The sequence below is a fragment of the Rhamphochromis longiceps genome, linkage group LG3 (assembly GCF_057381845.1).
Source record: "Rhamphochromis longiceps isolate RC_006_pf linkage group LG3, R_longiceps_female_GT1.1, whole genome shotgun sequence".
NCBI lineage: Eukaryota > Metazoa > Chordata > Actinopteri > Cichliformes > Cichlidae > Rhamphochromis > Rhamphochromis longiceps.
Genome location: NC_140559.1, coordinates 37,005,498 through 37,022,979, shown reverse-complemented (window position 1 = coordinate 37,022,979; position 17,482 = coordinate 37,005,498). Strand labels below are relative to the sequence as shown.

General features: G+C 43.5%; 1 protein-coding gene across 3 annotated transcripts in view; it reads left to right on the top strand.

Annotated features, from left to right (window-relative positions):
- The window catches only part of LOC146674449 (phosphatidylinositol-binding clathrin assembly protein), a 113,841-nt gene extending 99,104 nt beyond the window's left edge, over window positions 1-14,737 (top strand). For 2 of the 3 annotated variants that reach the window (XM_085396018.1, XM_085396010.1), the window contains 3 exons: window positions 1,879-1,935; window positions 3,744-3,860; window positions 8,775-14,737. In XM_085396018.1, the coding sequence (XP_085252144.1) occupies window positions 1,879-1,935; window positions 3,744-3,860; window positions 8,775-8,789 (189 nt within the window). In that variant the 3' untranslated portion in view covers window positions 8,790-14,737. The remainder of the gene's footprint in view (window positions 1-1,878; window positions 1,936-3,743; window positions 3,861-8,774) is intronic. The other variant, XR_014909275.1, reaches the window with a different exon arrangement.
- The last annotated feature ends 2,745 nt before the right edge of the window (window positions 14,738-17,482 follow it).

Below are 17,482 nucleotides of genomic sequence, written 5' to 3'. Positions count from 1 at the left end.
AGCTGACTGCTCTGTAACCATCTGTGCAGAAGCTTCTCACTCGTGGTTCAGGTGGAAAAGGTCAGGTAGGCGTGCTCTTCACTGGGACCACCCATCTTCTTCCTTTTATAAATCACTTTAAATCTTCAGTGTTCAGATGCAGTTTTCTGAGTATTTTAAATGACTTCGGCTCAGTTTTCATAAGTTTTAAAAAGTCAAAAGCTCGCATAGCGCGCACAATCAAATCAGATCGAGTGAGGTGATAAATCATCCTGTGGAGCAGTCACATTAGTTTTACTTAAAATTAAATAGGCACATCAGATGTTCTCATTTCATCAAGATAATGCAAGTAGGGGAAAAACTCAATTTTACCTGGAGCCACTTTTTTTTTTTTTTTTTTTTTTTTTTTTAAATGATGAGCAAGAATATCTTTAACTTCAGCCAAAGACAGCGCGTGAGGCACATTAGAAATAATAGAAACTGAAAGATATTCCTTCTCTGAGTCAAATCTGAGCTCTCTGATTTTATGCACGGGCTGTTAAACTCAGTGTGTCACACTGACTTGTACTTACTGTTCATTATCTTAATATCTGTCATAAAAGACAAATAAATCAACTCGTGAACACGCCTGACGGTTATGTGTCACATTTTTTTCAGATGTGTCAAATTAATCCAGAGATTCTCCACATCTGTGGGAACTTTTCACGCATGAAACTGTCTGTTTGCAAAGAGCAGCGCGTCACAAAAGAGAAAGTTAGACAGGCCATGAAAGGAGAGGTAGCAAAAACAGACACAAAAAAAATCATGCTAAGCTACGCTGGAGTCCGAGAGTCAACGTGCCTCATTTGAAATGACCACAGCAGGTCCTTTTTATGGTGTCGGTGCATAAATAACAATTAAATGATGATGCTGGGGTGGTTGTGTTTTTGCCAATAACAAAACTAAACCCACAAGTGCACTCACTTAATTCATGTAGCTCATCATTTTACGTAAGCCTGCTATGACTTTCCCATGCAGCTAATTGCTGTGTTTAATGGAAATATTTTACCGGTCTCTCTCAGCAGTTTGATTGAGGCTTTGTAATTGTGTTAAAAATGCCGCGGTTGTCTCATTTACGATGATGGATTAGGTCTGTGAAGGCAGCTGTTTTTAATGGGTTTTTGCAAACAGTGGGGTGAGCGGGTGCTGACCTGCAGCAGAGCAGGCAGTCACGGCTTGTGATGAGGAGAGTGCAAACGCTATAAGGTGTTCCCAAAACCCAGTGAGGTGCTTCCTGGTTGTGTTTGACAGACATCAAAGTCGTATGGGCTCTGTCAGTAACTCATCTGTTGATATTAATACTCCTCTACTGTTGTGCAAGAGGCACGCCGCCCTGCACCTGCCCATATCATCTTGTAAACTGACTTCCATCCAGGATATTCGCCGACACGATACCGCAATGTACCGCAGACGCTCGCGCCCATAAATTACCAATTTGTCAAGCAGAAGTCGGGCGGCGGCGACGCAGACACACGTGGGTTGTAAACGATGGCTACAAATTGCCCGTCACATCGAAGCATTTGAAGCCTGTTCAGCTGTAGTGGATTTGATTTGCAAAGTGAGCAGGGCAGGGCCAATCACTGTGCTATTGAGCCACCCCTTTTTAAAGCAGTGGTAATGATTGCACTCAGTGGGAATCCACTAAGTACCCCTACTGCATGCTGCGTTATTGTGCTCCTAATGTGCACATACTTGAGCATTAAATGTACTCTCCTTGCACATAAAGTAGGCTTTATTGTGAGGTTTTTATTTTATTTTATTTTTTGAAGGCTTGAAGCCGTATGTGACAAAAGCCATGAAATGTTTGAGTCAGGTGCTTTTGTTCTGATAGTTGACACCTGTTTTCTGTTTTTCTGCCAGGCTCCAGCTCCCATGGCTTTCCCCATGACCACACCGCAAGTGCCTGTGTATGGAATGGTAAGCATGCACATATTAACATATTCCCACACATGCCTGGGGGGGCACTGTCGTAGATTTATATGGAGACTAGAGCTGCAAGTCTGTATTTGTATTATTAATTAAACTGTGTGTTTTCAAATGTAGCATAACTAGCGTGGACACCCAAGTTTGAGAGCAAGGGGACCAATGTTCACATTGGACAGAGAAGACAAGAGGAGTAAATGAGTCCATCTATGTGCGCTGTGAACGACCACCATTGAACCGAGGGGGTGGCCTATGACAGTCTGCCACCTACCATCTAGTTTTGAGATCCCTTCCCAGGTGCCTGAACCCCCACTCACAACTTGGGTTATGTGACCTCAGTGAGTCACATGATAGGATGGGGCAAGGTCTCACAGTGGTTTCACCTGAAACCTCTGCTGATAATGACCCATTCCCTCTTTCACAGCTTGGCACATGTGATGAGACACATGTTTAACCCTTTAAAACCGGTCGGAGCGGGCACGCTCCATTTTGCATAACTATTTTAAAATCCCTGTAGAACCGGAACCACGTTAAGCTAGCACAATAATTTTTTTGGCATATGAAACCGGAGTTGTTGTACTTACATCTTATGCCATCAGTTTGTCCTAGGTCACGGTTTCCTTCCACATATAGCTTTGCAAAATTTGCATAAAAAGCACTTGCAGCAACAAAAACATAATATTCCAGAAACACGCTTTGCTGATCCGATCAACTGTTCATAACACTTTCTACGTTGGAATAGACGTCAGCGCGAACTATCGTATGCCTACCTGCCCAAAATCAGAAGTGACATTTTTGCGGAAAATGTAGTTTTTTACCTTCAGGGCCTTATAAGCCTGTACTGGTGTTTTTAAAAGTCACATTTGGCTTTGTGCTTTTCTGTATTGTTTCTGGGATGCTTAGAACTTAAATTGCACTGCTGGAAATAGTTTATTTTGATGCACCTGCTGTTTTCTTTGTAAATTTGCATTGTAATATTTATTTTCATTTTTCCTGCAGTATATAAAAAATTGGTGTATCTCAAAAATAAAACTATGAAGACACTCAAAATAAATTTCCTTTTGTTAGAAACTATTTTGTGCAACTTTTTTGTATTTACAGTTTTGAGGGATAAGCCTCTTAAATTTCTCTAACTAGAAATATATGTTAAAAAATTTAAAAAAGCGATTTTCAATTTTCTGTAGTTTATTGCACTTTTTTGCAATTTATATAGTTATTATAGACTTAATGCATAGATATTATCAAAATTTGGGCTATAACGGTTATATTGATGTATAGCAACTTCCAAAAATGGCACTACAGCATGTAAAATTATAAAGATAACTCTCGCGGACTTGGTCCTATGGTAGGTCTTAATGGGTTCATAGTGGGTCAACTCCCAGGAGGGTTTAAATGCCTGGGACTTGCCACCTTCTGGTTTTAGACCTAAAGAAGCTTATTGGATGAGACGTGAAACATCTGCACGAAATTTAAAGAACTCCAGTCACCTTATTTTCCTTACAAGGCGCCAGTATGTTCAGCTGCTGAAGACTGTCCCACTACCTAGAGTGTAATGTTTGGCACACTTCACCTGTAAAACAAAAGGAGTTTCACCCTCAGATTAAACACAATGAGCTTGAAAACAGACTTTGTTGGATGATGAAATCATTTTTAAAATGATTGCTCCGTGCTTAGCCACCGCTGAGCGGCTGGTTGTCTTGTTTCCATTACTGCGTATAACAAAATATTTTTTTAAAACCTTATGTCTTTCTTTCTTTAATTTTTACTTTGCAAACATCTCTCTGCATCTTACCTTTGTCCAGGTTCCTCCCCAGATGGGTCAGATGGGTGGGGTACCTGTGATGGCTCCTCAGCCAATGATGTACAACCAGCCTGTTCTAAGACCCACTAACCCCTTCGCACCCATGCCCGGAGCCCAGGTAACTCGCATACATTTTTAACATCTTAACAGCTGATTACTTTTAGGAAATTAAATGACGGGATTGAAAATGTTGGACTCAAAGTCACCCTGACCTTAATAATTTGGCGAGGCTCGGTGTGTTTGTTTGGCAGTGTGTTAGCAGGATTACTCAGAAAGTTTTGAATGAATTTGCATGCAAATTTTTCGAAACTTGAGGCTTGAACCAACTTAGAGAAGATTAACTGCTAATAACAGAGCTGCTCTTATTATGATTACAACATCAGTTTAAATTCTCACGTTCTTTGTGGGTGGCAAAACAGGAAGTTCATGCAACAACATGCTCTTACCAAGATTTCTGTTTTGATCAGTGACACTTTATCAGTTATGAGGTTTTATGAGTTGGTTGTGGATTTTGGGTTTTGTTTTTTTGGGGGGGTTTTAGAACCCGTTATCAGCCCCTGGTGTCCATTAAAAAGACATTAAAATGAAAATTTTAAGAATTTAAAATTCCTCGTTGGCCTCACTGTACACGACCAGGAGCTCCATCCATTTTATGCCTCTTTCCACTGGTACCTACTTGGCTTTACTTGAATCAACTGTGTTTCAGTTGTTTTCCATTATAATTGAGTACCAGCTCAATATGTGTTGGGTCGTTATAGCAACGCTTCCGCAAGTCTATGACATTTATAAGCGTCGCAATCATAACGCAACAATGGAGGACGTCGAAGTGATGGTGTTGATGGTCTATGGCTTTTTGTCAGACTCGACACCACGATTCTGGTTTTTGTGGAGCCATTTGAGTCCTTGCAGAGCTTCAAAAATGGCAGTTTTTGTTTTCAATCTCGCTACTGAGTGACCAATCGATGACATGCAGTCTGTTGACCTCACATTTTCAGACTGGAACCTCGGCCGATCAGAATCAGAATCAGAATGGGTTTATTGCCAGATGTTGAGGTTTACAACATTAGGAAATTGCTGCGGTGCTTCAGTGCAGACAATAAGAATTAAAGTGCTATGTAGAAAGAAAGATATGTGCATGAGATATACATGAGATATATACATGAGAATAAGAATTAAGAGTGCTACGTAGAAAGATATATACATGAGTGCAGGTGGTGATCAGTGCCAAACATGAAATGATGCAGTGACACAGCGTAGGGTCATGTGTTAGTGGCGGGGACAATCATGTGGTTATTGTTCATGTGTCCAACAGCAGAGGGGAAGAAACTGTTCTTATGGCAAGAGGTTCTGGTGCGAATGGACCGGAGCCTCCTGCCTGAGGGGAGCAGGTCAAACAGACTGTGTCCAGGGTGAGAAGGGTCAGCTGAGATCCGGGCTGCACGCCGCAGTGTCCTGGAGGTGTACAGGTCCTGCAGAGATGGGAGTCTGCAGCCAATCACCTTCTCAGCAGAGCGCACAACACGCTGCAGTCTCTGTTTGTCCCTGATAGTGGCTCCAGCGTACCACACGGTGATGGAGGAGGTGAGGATGGACTCGATGATTGCAGTGTAGAATTGCATCATCGTCCGTGTTGGCAGGTTGAATTTCTTCAGCTGCCTCAGGAAGTACATCCTCTGCTGGGCTTTCTTGATGACGGAGGTGATGGTGGGCTCCCACTTCAGGTCCTGGGTGATGGTGGTACCCAGGAAGCGGAATGAGTCCACAGAGGTGATGGGGGTGTCAGTCAGGATGATGGGGGGGAGTGGGGCTGTGTGCTTCCTGAAGTCCACAATAATCTCCACTGTCTTCTGGGCATTCAGCACCAGGTTGTTGTGGCTGCACCAGGACACCAGACGTTCAACCTCCCTCCTGTAGGCAGACTCGTCCCCGTCCGAGATGAGCCCAATAACGGTGGTGTCATTTGCAAACTTGATTAGCTTGACAGACTGGTGGGTGGAGGTGCAGCAGTTGGTGTACAGGGAGAAGAGCAGAGGAGAAAGAACACAGCCCTGAGGGGAGCCGGTGCTGATGGTCCGGGAGTCCAAGACATTCTTTCCCAGCCTCACGTGCTGCTTCCTGTCCGTCAGGAAGTCAGTGATCCACCGGCAGATGGGATCAGGCACATTCATCTGGGAAAGCTTGCCTCGGAGATGGTCTGGAAGGATGGTGTTGAAGGCAGAGCTGAAGTCCACAAACAGGATCCTGGCGTAGGTTCCTGGGGAGTCCAGATGCTGCAGGATGAAGTGTAGGGCCATGTTGATGGCGTCATCTACAGACCTGTTGGCTCTGTATGCAAACTGCAGGGGGTCCAGGAGGGGGGCCGTGAGGGTCTTGAGATAGGAGAGAACCAGGCGCTCAAATGACTTCATGACCACAGATGTCAGAGCCACGGGTCTGTAGTCATTTAGTCCAGTGATCCTAGGTTTCTTGGGGACAGGGATTATGGTAGAGGACTTGAAGCAGGCAGGCACATGACATGCCTGCAGTGAGGAGTTGAAGATGCCAGAAAACACTGGGGCCAGCTCGTTTGCACAGTGTCTGAGGGTGGCAGGAGACACACCGTCTGGGCCGGGAGCTTTCCGAGCATTCAGACTCCTAAACTGCTTCCTCACATCTGCTTCATGAATATGAAGAGTTGTGGTCGGAGGAGGTGGTGTGAAATCCTCTTTTGTGTGGGGTGAGGGGGCGGGTGTTGCAGGTGAACAGTTTGAAGGTGGTGATGGCTCTATGGAGGGGGGAGAGGTGGGGGAATGAGTGTCCAAAGTGCCTCTATTGTTGGGGCCGTTGGAGGTGTGAAGGCTGCCTGATGGCTCGTCAAAACGACAGTAGAAGTCGTTAAGGGTGTTGGCCAAGAGCAAGTCATCAGTGGAGTGGGGGGTTTTAGGCTTGTAGTTGGTGATATTCCTAAAACCTTTCCACACAGAGGCCGAGTCATTCTCTTGAGATCTGCTGCTGCATCTTCTCAGAGTGCTGATGTTTGGCAATGTCCACTTCTTTAGTGAACCTGTACTTGGCCTCTCTGTAGTAGTCCCTGTCTCCGCTTCTGAACGCCTTACTCTTTTCCAGCCACAGCTTTTTGAGTTTAGGGGTAAACCAGGGTTTGTCATTGTTATAACTCACCCTGGTGCGTGATGGCACAATGCTGTCCTCACAGAAGTGGATAGGAGGTGACAGTGTCCGTAAACTCGTCCAAGCTGTTAGAAGCAGCCTTCATTGTGTCCCAGTCTGTGGTCTCCAAACACGTGCGAAGCTCCTCCACAGCCTCGTTGCTCCACAGTTTTTTAGTCCTCACGACAGGTTTGGAGAGCTTCAGCCTCTGTCTGTACGCGGGGATTAGGTGGATCATGACGTGGTCAGAAAGTCCGAGTGAAGCGTGGGGCACCGCGCGATAGGCCCCGCTGATCGTACTGTAGCAGTGGTCTAATGTTCTCTCCTCTCTGGTCGGGCATTTAATATGCTGCTTATATTTTGGAAGCTCATGGCTCAGATTGGCTTTGTTAAAGTCCCCAAGAGCAATGATGAGAGAGTCCGGGAATGTCCGCTCCGTGTGGAGAATCTGCTCCGCGAGTGCGCACTGAGCTGCCTGCGCATCTGCGTCTGGCGGGATGTAAACAGCGGCCAGGATGAATGAAGCAAACTCCCGCGGAGAATAAAACGGTTTGCAGTGAATAAAAAGATATTCCAGAGAGGGAGAGCAGTGCTGAGCAATCACTGTTACATCTGTGCACCAGCCACTATTGATGTAGAAGCAGACACCTCCACCTTTGGTTTTACCGGAGAGAGCGGCCTGCCGGTCCGCACGCAGCAGATGAAAGCCCGCCAGCTTGAGCGCGCAGTCCGGGATGTCCTCACTGAGCCACGACTCCGTAAAACATAAGACACAGGAGGAGGCAAAGTCTTTGTTCATGCTTCTCATCAGGGCCAGTTCGTCTATCTTATTCCAGAGTGAGCGTACATTAGAAAGGAAGATCCCAGGAAGGGCCGTTCTCAGTCCGCGTTTCCTCAAACGCACGAGTACGCCGGCTCGCTTACCTCTCTTTCGACGTCTCACTTTCCTGATCAGAGTCAGCAGTAAATCTGCCGCAGATGCGACAAATATTGGAAATAAATCCACAGGCGTTGTAGTCCTGCAGTTAAGGAGCTCTTCTCTGGTGTAAGAATATCCAGAGGAGTGCCCAGACACAGAAGAAATGCACAAAAACAAGACAAAAGTAACGCACTGAAGCACCAGGGCATCCATACGCGGCGCCATCTTGGTTATCAGGTACTAAAAAGTAACAGCTACTACCACGTAATTGAAAATCGTAAAAGTCGAGTCGAGCTGAGAAGGTACGAGTAGAAAAGAGGCATATTTTCTGTGAAAATGGGCACCTCGTGGGCACAACACCAGATTTAAGGTCAACATTAAAGAGGTGACTCCAGGATGCTGGATGGCTAGAAATTTGCAACACGACTGTAAAAGGGAAACACTGAAATAGAAAGACAAGCACAGGTAGTTTGTGAAAAATAGTGAAAAAAAAAAGGTTTGTTTTTCCCCTGATTCCTTAAAGAAAATCCTCCCAACCTGTGACACAGATGTGTCGTCTTGAGTCACCCACAGAAAACCTGAGAGTGGCAGACTGGTTGAAAACAAAACCAGCAGTACATAAATAACATTTGGCACACAAAGTCATCTCAAAAGCAACAAATGCATAGAAGACAGGGTAAAGAATGATCACCAGGTCAACTGTGTTTTCATCTGATAGCTTTTAAGAGGGCCGGGGAAGTTCAATTATTCAGCAATTTTTAGAAATGCTGGTATTTTTCATAGAAGTTTGTTTGTATTGTTTTTTTTATCTCGTTTTATCTTGCCATTTTTCCTCACCCTCAGTTTTTTTTGTGTAATTTCCCATTGAGAAATTCTTTACTGCGGTCAGAGCAGAGTGTCAGAGGGCTTCTCTGTGATCAAAACAAACCGTTTCTCCTATCATGTTCTCTCTCTTTGTCTGTTTAGATGCAGTTTATGTAATCCAGTCAGGAGGGGAAGCAGAGTGCCAAAAGCAACATACATACAAACAAACAAACAAACAGCATAAACAAACACAAGAGGATGATGATGAGATGGACGGAAGGATGATTTGCTCAAGCTGAAACGACAGACTGACACAAGATAACCAGGCTGACACCAAAAGTCAAGTTGGAAAGAGGAAGAGAAGATGACGAAAAGGATGGACTGAGCGATGGCAGGGGTTCGATGGGGAAGATGTTATCCTGGCTGGTCGTTGTCTGAAACAACTCTTTGCACCTGTGTGTGTGTGTGTGTAGCTTCTCTCTGTTTATTGTCTGATTTGTGTTCCTATCGATGGAGTGATGTTTCAGGAGAGGGAATAAGGACGAGAGAGAACGACGGGGAGGAGGGAAGAGGGGATTCAGGAAATCCTACCTCTAGTTTTCAGTCAGGCTAAATGTGTCTGACTGCTGTGAGAGTCTCTGCTGCAGAATTAGCTTTATTTCATACTGGTGCTATTTTGTCCTCTGTGGGTCACTGCTCGCCTGCAACGGCAACTTTGGAGCACTTACGAGAAGACAAGTGTTTGTTTTATTGTGTGTGTGTGTGTGTGTGTGTGTGTGTGTGTGTGTGTGCGTGTGTGCTCAGCAGTTGTTTCAGACAATACCTTTGCCACGGACCTCCTCTCCATCCCCACCCTCGCTCCCTGTCTGCGTCCACAACCGTCCACTTAGCAAGAGATTTAGTGGCAAATCCTCTTCGGTGTGTTTCCTGTAATTTTCCGCTTTGTTGGGATATATTTGTATTTTTCTGTCAGTTTTTCTTCGCCAACTTCTCCTGAATGTTATCGGGGCTTGTACAGCGATTTGTTGAAGCATTTGTTAATAGTAATTGAGCGTTTGTTGTTAAGGGTTTTGAGCTAAAGTCTTTGTTACTCATACAGCATTGTTTTTCTCCACGTAATGCTACAGATACACACAGAAAGATGGGAGCTAGCAGGCACAGCATGCTAGCACTGTATGAAATTATGTTTTAAGGCCTAGTCACACCAGAAAGTGACACAGCAAAACTAAGCTAATAGCAGTTAGATAGTAATTTGGTAGTTTGGGATTTTTTTTGTTATCCTTTGTTTTTCTAGTGGGTAGTTTATTTTTTCTAAAAATTATTATAGAAATTTAGTTGAATAAATTAAATACATTGATTAAAGAGATCTGTTAGACAGTAAACTAAAGGTTTACTGAAAATACAGCTGTAGTATTTTGAAGTTTTCACTCTGAGAAACGGTAAGGAAAGGAATTGTGCACGTAGCTAATAAGTTACAACAGCATGAGGTTGGCCTATGTTAAACTTATCCAGAGCTGCACCATTAGCAATTTTCCTTAAGTCACTAAGCAGTGCTGTTTTCAAACGAAAACTCCCATTACTACATACAAAAATAAAAGATCATCCAGGGCATCAGGAGACTGGACGCTTGTTTCTACCACAGACAAAATGTAACAACTGCCCAAAAGAGACTAAATTCTGGGCTATCTCAAAATTTTGAATTGCGTATATTGTAGTTTCGAGATGCATTACTCAAAATGTTGAGTTATTAAGACAAATTTTAATCATGGTCGCTGTTTGCAACATCCTTGAATTTTGAAGGACAACTTTGAAGAAATTATATCCGTGGTTTGTTGACTTTGAAATAAAGGTGCAGCTGCTGTGATGGGCCAATGGAGAGGAGCAGTCTTACACCTGAGTTTGACTTTTACAAGTTAGACCCTGAAGTCAAAGATGCTCCAAAAAAATGGCTCAAAGTTATTTATTGACTCTCAAACTTGTTGTTGAGCTCAATAAAGGGTAGTCCAAAATGTAGAACTTTAAGGGCATCGGAACGAAGGAGGCCGGACTTCCTTCAGGTTTTTGAAAGGGTTAGCGCTAAGTTTAGTTATTCCATAAATGTTAGACAGCAGTACAGGAATAAATGCTCTAACAGGCTTCAGAAGAACCACCCTTCTCCCCCAAACACATCCTGGTGGCAACAGTTTTCTATCAAAGATCACAACAGTTAAACTTGATTTTAAAAAATTAGCAGACATTTGCTGTGTCAAACGTTGGTGTGACGAGACCTCCAACTGTACATTGTGTTCAACTTGGTGGTCAGTTTAGGAATAGGTAAAGTGTATTTTTGTTTAATCTCTCACTGTTAATTAGCATTGTTAGCCTGTGGTTTGTTGACTTTCTGCCTCAGTTGGATCTATCTGTGTGTATCTGTTTTTCCTGTCTTCTTCATCAGCTCATCAACCAGTCTTTAAGGATTTGAGCTTTGTTTCATTAGGTACAACTTCTTGGCAGATCCACAGTATGTGCCAGTGATCGATGACAGCGGCACAGAGTGAGTTAAATGTTACTGAATCAAGTTGAATTCACTTTTAATTGCACTGAATCAAAGTGAGTGGCTGTAAGTGCGACACTGAACCTGTGGCGTCTCCCTCGCTCAGTGGTTCCAAGAATCTGTGGGGATCAAATTTGACTCTTCAGCTCAGCCAAAGCATCCATCCCCATGAGTTTGACTGTGGGTGTATTTATGCATAACGACTTCTCGTGTGTCCACGTGTATCCTTACACATTTATGTGTACGTATTTTCTTTTCTTCATCGAGGGCTATTTCTGAGGGTCAAATTTAAAGCCAGACTTGATCCGATATGTTTAACACAAAATGGGCTTGATTTGTTTTTATAAAGTCAAATTTTGTTGCAAAAATGCACATGCAAAAATGTTGCACTCAAGTGGCTATCCTGCCGTAGCAGAGCTGTTGTTTTTGGGGGTTTTGTTTCTTTCCGGTATGAAAAAGTTGAGGAAGATTTGAAGTGTGTAGAAGTAGTTTAGGGTTTTACAACATAATAGGTTTGTCAAATCTACCAGCCACTTTGGCGGGAGACTCAAGGTTACTCTCCTGCCATTCTAACAATGAACTTGAAGCTTTTTTAGTACCATTCCCGATCTCAGTCCAGCATCTCCATCCCAGCCATCAGTGGTTGTCCAGTATCAAACTCATCGCCCACTCTGCTGTGAAGTCTCTACAATCTCGCTTCAGCCTGTCTGGTCCAGTTGGTCTTTCTCTAGGATGCTTCTTTAGCCTGTTTGTCACTGTTGGTATGTGTAGATATGTGCAAGTAAAAAAATAGCTATAATAACCAGTTTCTGTCTAGATTGTCCACTCATCCCTGTCGCTGTTGGATAGATGCTGCTTCTAGAAGCTTCCTGTTGCAGTCTTGTGTTAGCTTAGCCTCTCTTCATAGTATCCCCTGAAACCTGTGGAAGACCTCCCACAGCAGGTTTTCCCACCCCGTCCTCTTCTCCGCCAGTAACTGTAGCTCTATTATCTCTCTTGATGTCTCAGTCTTTTAGCAGTAGATTAAACCTCTCACCGGCTCTCAGGCTTTGTAGTTCTCGAGCTTTTCCTTAACATCTCTGCAGTGTTTGGTAGGTGAGGTCCTCATCTTTTTTTCCCCTCCATCTCCAATCATATTTGCCAGTCATGATGTCAGCAGCCTACAGAGTGTCTCCGGTTGGACCTCGACGGCGAATCACACGACGCTTGAATATCCAGGTGTTTTGTTACAAGTGGGCGAGCTGAAATGGTGCTTTTCTAGAACTAGTGAAGTATGTAGTCCAAGAAGTGTTGGAACTTAGATGTCAGCTGTGACTGGGAGGTTTGTCAGTCAACCAGCTGTTGTTCAGGGGCACTTAGGAAAATTATGGAAAGTAGTGAGTCCACTGATCACTGGGACAGTTGATCGAGATATTAGCTCTCTTCCCTGTTAGTTTTATTATAGCTCTGCGGAGAGGCACCGAAATGTCTTTGCAAACCTACGCAGAGAAGGATGTCATTCGTACCCAGTGGTTGAGCACACCTCTTAAATCTCAACGACGTAGTAACTGCCACAAGTGATCTTCGAGCAGAACACAGGAAACTTAATCTGTTTGGTTTTTTTTTTTTTTTTAATTGGTTTTTTACGCCAGTGAATTCCTCGTTTCTGTCTTGGATTTCGTCGTTTGTTCGTGCTTGCCCACTGCGTGTAAATCTGTTTTCGAGATGTGGCATATTGGCCTTTTTGCACAACAGTCAAAGAAAAACGTGCTTATGTTTGCCGGCTTGCAGGCTGGAGAGACGTACCTCAAGCTTATCTACGGCTTCTAACAAATACGACTATGCAGAATCTTTAGGTCTTTGCTGCCGTAAGCTTTCTGGTTTCAACTTGTAGTACAAGTTCTGTTTTCCAATCTCCTTTGAGCTTTGGTTGCGCGCAGGTCTGTAGAGAACAACAGCAGGATTCATCCAGATATCTTGGCTGCACTCTAAGCCTGCGAACAGTAGCAGCTGGACCTGGAGTTCTTAAATAGTCGATAAATTCTGTGATTGGATGTTCCTGATGCTCCCTGTGTCCTAAATATGGACTCTTTGGATCTTCTCCATCTTCAAAACTTCCCCTCCTCTGGGCCACCTGTGTTTTTGAGTCCCAGCTTTAAAAAGAAAACTATTTTGTTAATGGATGTGTCCTTTTTTTGGCACCAATATGAGACCGTTTTTATATTCTAGGACAGCTGCCTTACTGTCTCTAATCTTATGTGATAAATTGACACTTCACAAATAAAAGCTGCTTGATTTGCGTGGCACTGATCCAGGATCAGGTCATCATAGCCCTGGATGATAAAGTAATAAATCACATGAGGTCTAACTGCAGATCTGATGATTGATAACAAGTTTGTAATAGTCTCATTAGGCTTTGAAATGAAGAAGGGTAAAATGAGAGCCAGGACGTGGAGGTGAAATCAGGTTAACTGTTTGCTTTAATGTAATCTTTGCAGTCTTTGCGTTTCTTTTGTTATTTTTGTTCTACTTTCTCTGAGTGGAACCTACTGCTGCCAGTTGGGATCAGGTTATTCGACTGGTTTTAAAATGTTCCGATGTCGAAAGATTGAGTGGGTTCAGAAAAAATGGCCGCGGTGGTTTTTCCGTTGCTGGCTCGCCACCTTTAGCGTCAGTGCAACTTGCCAATAGTTTTTACGGCTTTATCACATAAGGTGTGGCCAAGCATGCGGGCCTTATTCAGTGCTTCACCTTCCCTCAAATTCAGACTCTTTCTCACATTTACAGCTGAGACTTTCCCGCCTCGACCGCTGTTTTCTGCTGTTAGCCTGCTGGGATCAGTCCTGGGGAACCTCGTGGCCACGTTGCAAAGTTTCTTTCAACTTTAAAAAAAGAAGGAAAAAAAAGCTGCTGCCGCCTGTCTGCATTGTTGTAGCATGAATCTAAGTGGAGGAGGATACATGGATAAACCTTGATGTCATATTAAAACGTCTGCTGAGGTGTTGAGCGAGCGGACTCCTCTCTGGCGAGCCATCTCTCTTTTTCTCGGGGAGTGCATGGTTGTGTTGTTGGTGTTTCTTGTCCCCCCCCCCAACACACACACACACACCCTTGCAAAGGATTTTTTAAGAAAGCATGATATGACAGTCGCAGCGGTGGTGCTCATGATAAATTCCCTCCTGTTGTTGTTGTCGTTGCTGCTTTAAACGGCCCCGACAGCGCGAAGGGGCGGATGGATTATCTGAGCGCAAGGGCAGGTTCATCGCTTTGTCTGGACTGACAGATGTTTGGCCGCTGTAACCACCCGGTTGAACTTGTCCCAGAGATCTCACATTAGTTGCTTGGTTTGCGGCGTCCCCTGTGGGTCGCAGCAGAGTCAACCCCCCTGCCGCCATCCCCCCAAGAAAAGGAAGACGAGCAAAAAGAGAGAGGCTGTTCGATGGTAAATCCCCCCATTTTTGTGTCGGTGAGTCGGTGTGTCGAGTCGATGATCTCTTGTGCACGTTCTGTTTTTTCTACATCTGTTTTTTGGTAAGAACCCTCGGATTGCTGCCTCACTACTGTATATAGAGAAATGCACACCTTCACACTCACAACACAGCTTAAAGACATACTCATAATCTGCATTATTTTCATTTACTCTTTATTTTTCTGAACTTGAAAGATATTAGCGTTCTTACAGCAGTATATAAGTATGATTGCTACTCGGTGGGGGCAGGCTGAACAGACAGACGATGCAGAAATCTTTGGAGGGCTGCAGACCTGCCCCGTACTTCAGGATCAGCCATGAGTTTCACAATGATGCCAAATGTTTTTCGGAGCAGAGTACAGCTTTTAATCTCTGATTCCTCTTCTGTCTCCTCCCCCCCCCCCCCCCCATCTCTTTCTTTGTACATGTTTTCTATTTATTTAAAGCAGAAATATATGGATTGTATCAAGCATGGAAAGGCAAACAGATGTTACAGTTGACAAAAACACAAAAAAAATCACAGGCTTTTATTTTACAGCAGTATATTTGTTTATTCTAGGGACTTGTTTTCTCTCTCTCTCTTTTTTTTTTTTTTGAAAGAAATAAAAAGTCATTTTCATTCCTAAGCGAGTGTTTTTGTGATCTTTTAACTCAAACAGTCGAAAAGTCTATAAACTCTGAAAATATTCACCATTCAAGGTCTCCGAGTGTCAAACGGCTCAGCTTCTGATTTTTAATTGCGCCACCCCGAGGGCTTGAGAATGTGTTTTCTTAATTGCGCAACTTTTTTTTCTTTTTTTTTTAAGTGAGATTTTTAAACAGTCCACTAAATATTTCAGCAGTTTTTCTACCAGCAGCGATCTTCTTAAATTTGATCGAGACTAGCAGATTCGGCGGTCGCTTTTTGAGCGTGTTTATTTGAAGAAAATGGACTGTTTGTCGTTAATCAAAGGCACACATTAAAATCTTACATCTGCCTCCAGCTGCAGGCTTGAACCGTCAACATTCGTTGCTGATGCAGGAGAGTTACTGTGCACTCACCACATCTAAGGGCTTTAAATCAGGGGATGTGGATATAAGATCAGATCCTGTCACATTAAATGTATTATCCAAATTAACTGCGAATAATTTTTTGGCACAGATGCAGCGCAAAATATGCTACACGTCACTGATAAAATGTACATTTTCTGTACTGTGTAAAAGTCCTGAGCCAGCCCTCATTTGCACGCTTGAGTTGTGTGCACAGAAAACATGCACAACTCAAGAGATGAAGCAGTGTTTTGTCTGCACATGACACGACTTGGCAAATAACACATTTGTTAAAAGCACCCTGTCATAAGAATGCATCATTTGTCCCAATTTCTTCAGTTAAATCTATAAAAATGTCAAAGACAGCACAATCTGACACACATAAAACAGTATTTCTGCACCAACAAAGTGATTTCCAAACAGCTGTTAGCTGCATGGTGTGCAGGTGGCTGTGAAGAATACTTAAAAGTACCATCAGATTTTGATCGACCATAAAAATTTCCACTATCTGGAAATCATTTGATTGCCTTTATTTTTCAGCATGACAATGATCCCAAAGACACTGGCAGTGCAGTAAAAACACAAAGTGGAACACTATCAGTCATGGATTGGCCTCCCCAGTGCCCGGACCTCATCATTACTGCAGCGGTTTGGGATCATCTTGAAGAGATAAGGGGGGGAAACAGACAAACTTTGTGAACATGTGGTTATTATTCCTCCACCGGGTCAGGTTTACTCCAAAAGTGAGTAAATTACAGCAGAAATAAACATGCTTACAGTGTCTGTAGTTATGCACAGGTTAAAACGTGTAACATTTAAACTGAATTAAGTCTTAAACTTATACATGATTAAACTGCATTCCTGCTGCTAACAGTCACTCAATCATGTTTTTTGCCCTTTTCATGTGTTTGTGGTCAGTATGGCCTGCTGTCTGGATAACTTTACCAGCACCCTGTGCAGAAAACCCAGTGTTTCCCTTCAAGTATGAGATGGGTAAAAAAACACAGCCTATAAACGCTGGGGGACGTCAGAGTGGGTTTATTAAGTGTCAGTAAATGAACTGTTAGTTTGAGCCACATGATCACCTTTAAAAGATGTTTATCCTCTTCTTTGTTCTACACCGCTGAATCCTGCTAACCAGCCACAATGCAGTTAAACCGCTGAATCCTGCTAACCAGCCACAATGCAGTTAAACCTTCTGTTTTCAGCCTGCAGCATCCTCGCGTCACTGCGTATCTGCAATGCATTCGTTTAAACTCTTCCCTTTAGTTCACATTGCCTCCTCAGCATTCTTTTATTATGTACCCAACTCCTCTGAGAAAACATTTACCACACCGTATAAATGTCATTTACGACAATAAACGCCTTCATTATTCTGGTAAATCTACGTTTATGCTTAAAGCTCACTGAAAAGATGCAAACAAACTTGAGTAAAGCCTCAAAAGATCCCCACACCGTGGGAAACCTCCAGCCTCTGCTCCTCTCCAGTTCCTATAGTTGTTGTTTTTTTTGTTTACATCTGATTACAGTCTATACCTCTAATCTCTTCTTGTTGCTACACGTTAGCGTGAAACGCCTCTGATTTGCTCCGCCATTGTCTGCCATGATATCAACGCTCCCACAGCGAGGGATTTGGCAACGTGTTCCCACCTCCCGACTCCCGCTGAGCCCTGAATAATGAAAGCGTTTGTACACATTTGTTCCACAATCACATCGAGGGCTGCTCGCTGATGCTGCCGCTGATACACTGGGTCATATTTCAGGGTTTTTTGTTTTTTCTTATTCCTGATTCTTTGTAGGAAATAAATCACTTAAAAAGTCCTGTGCCTGACAAACAGCAGTGTTTTGTCTCGAGTGAAT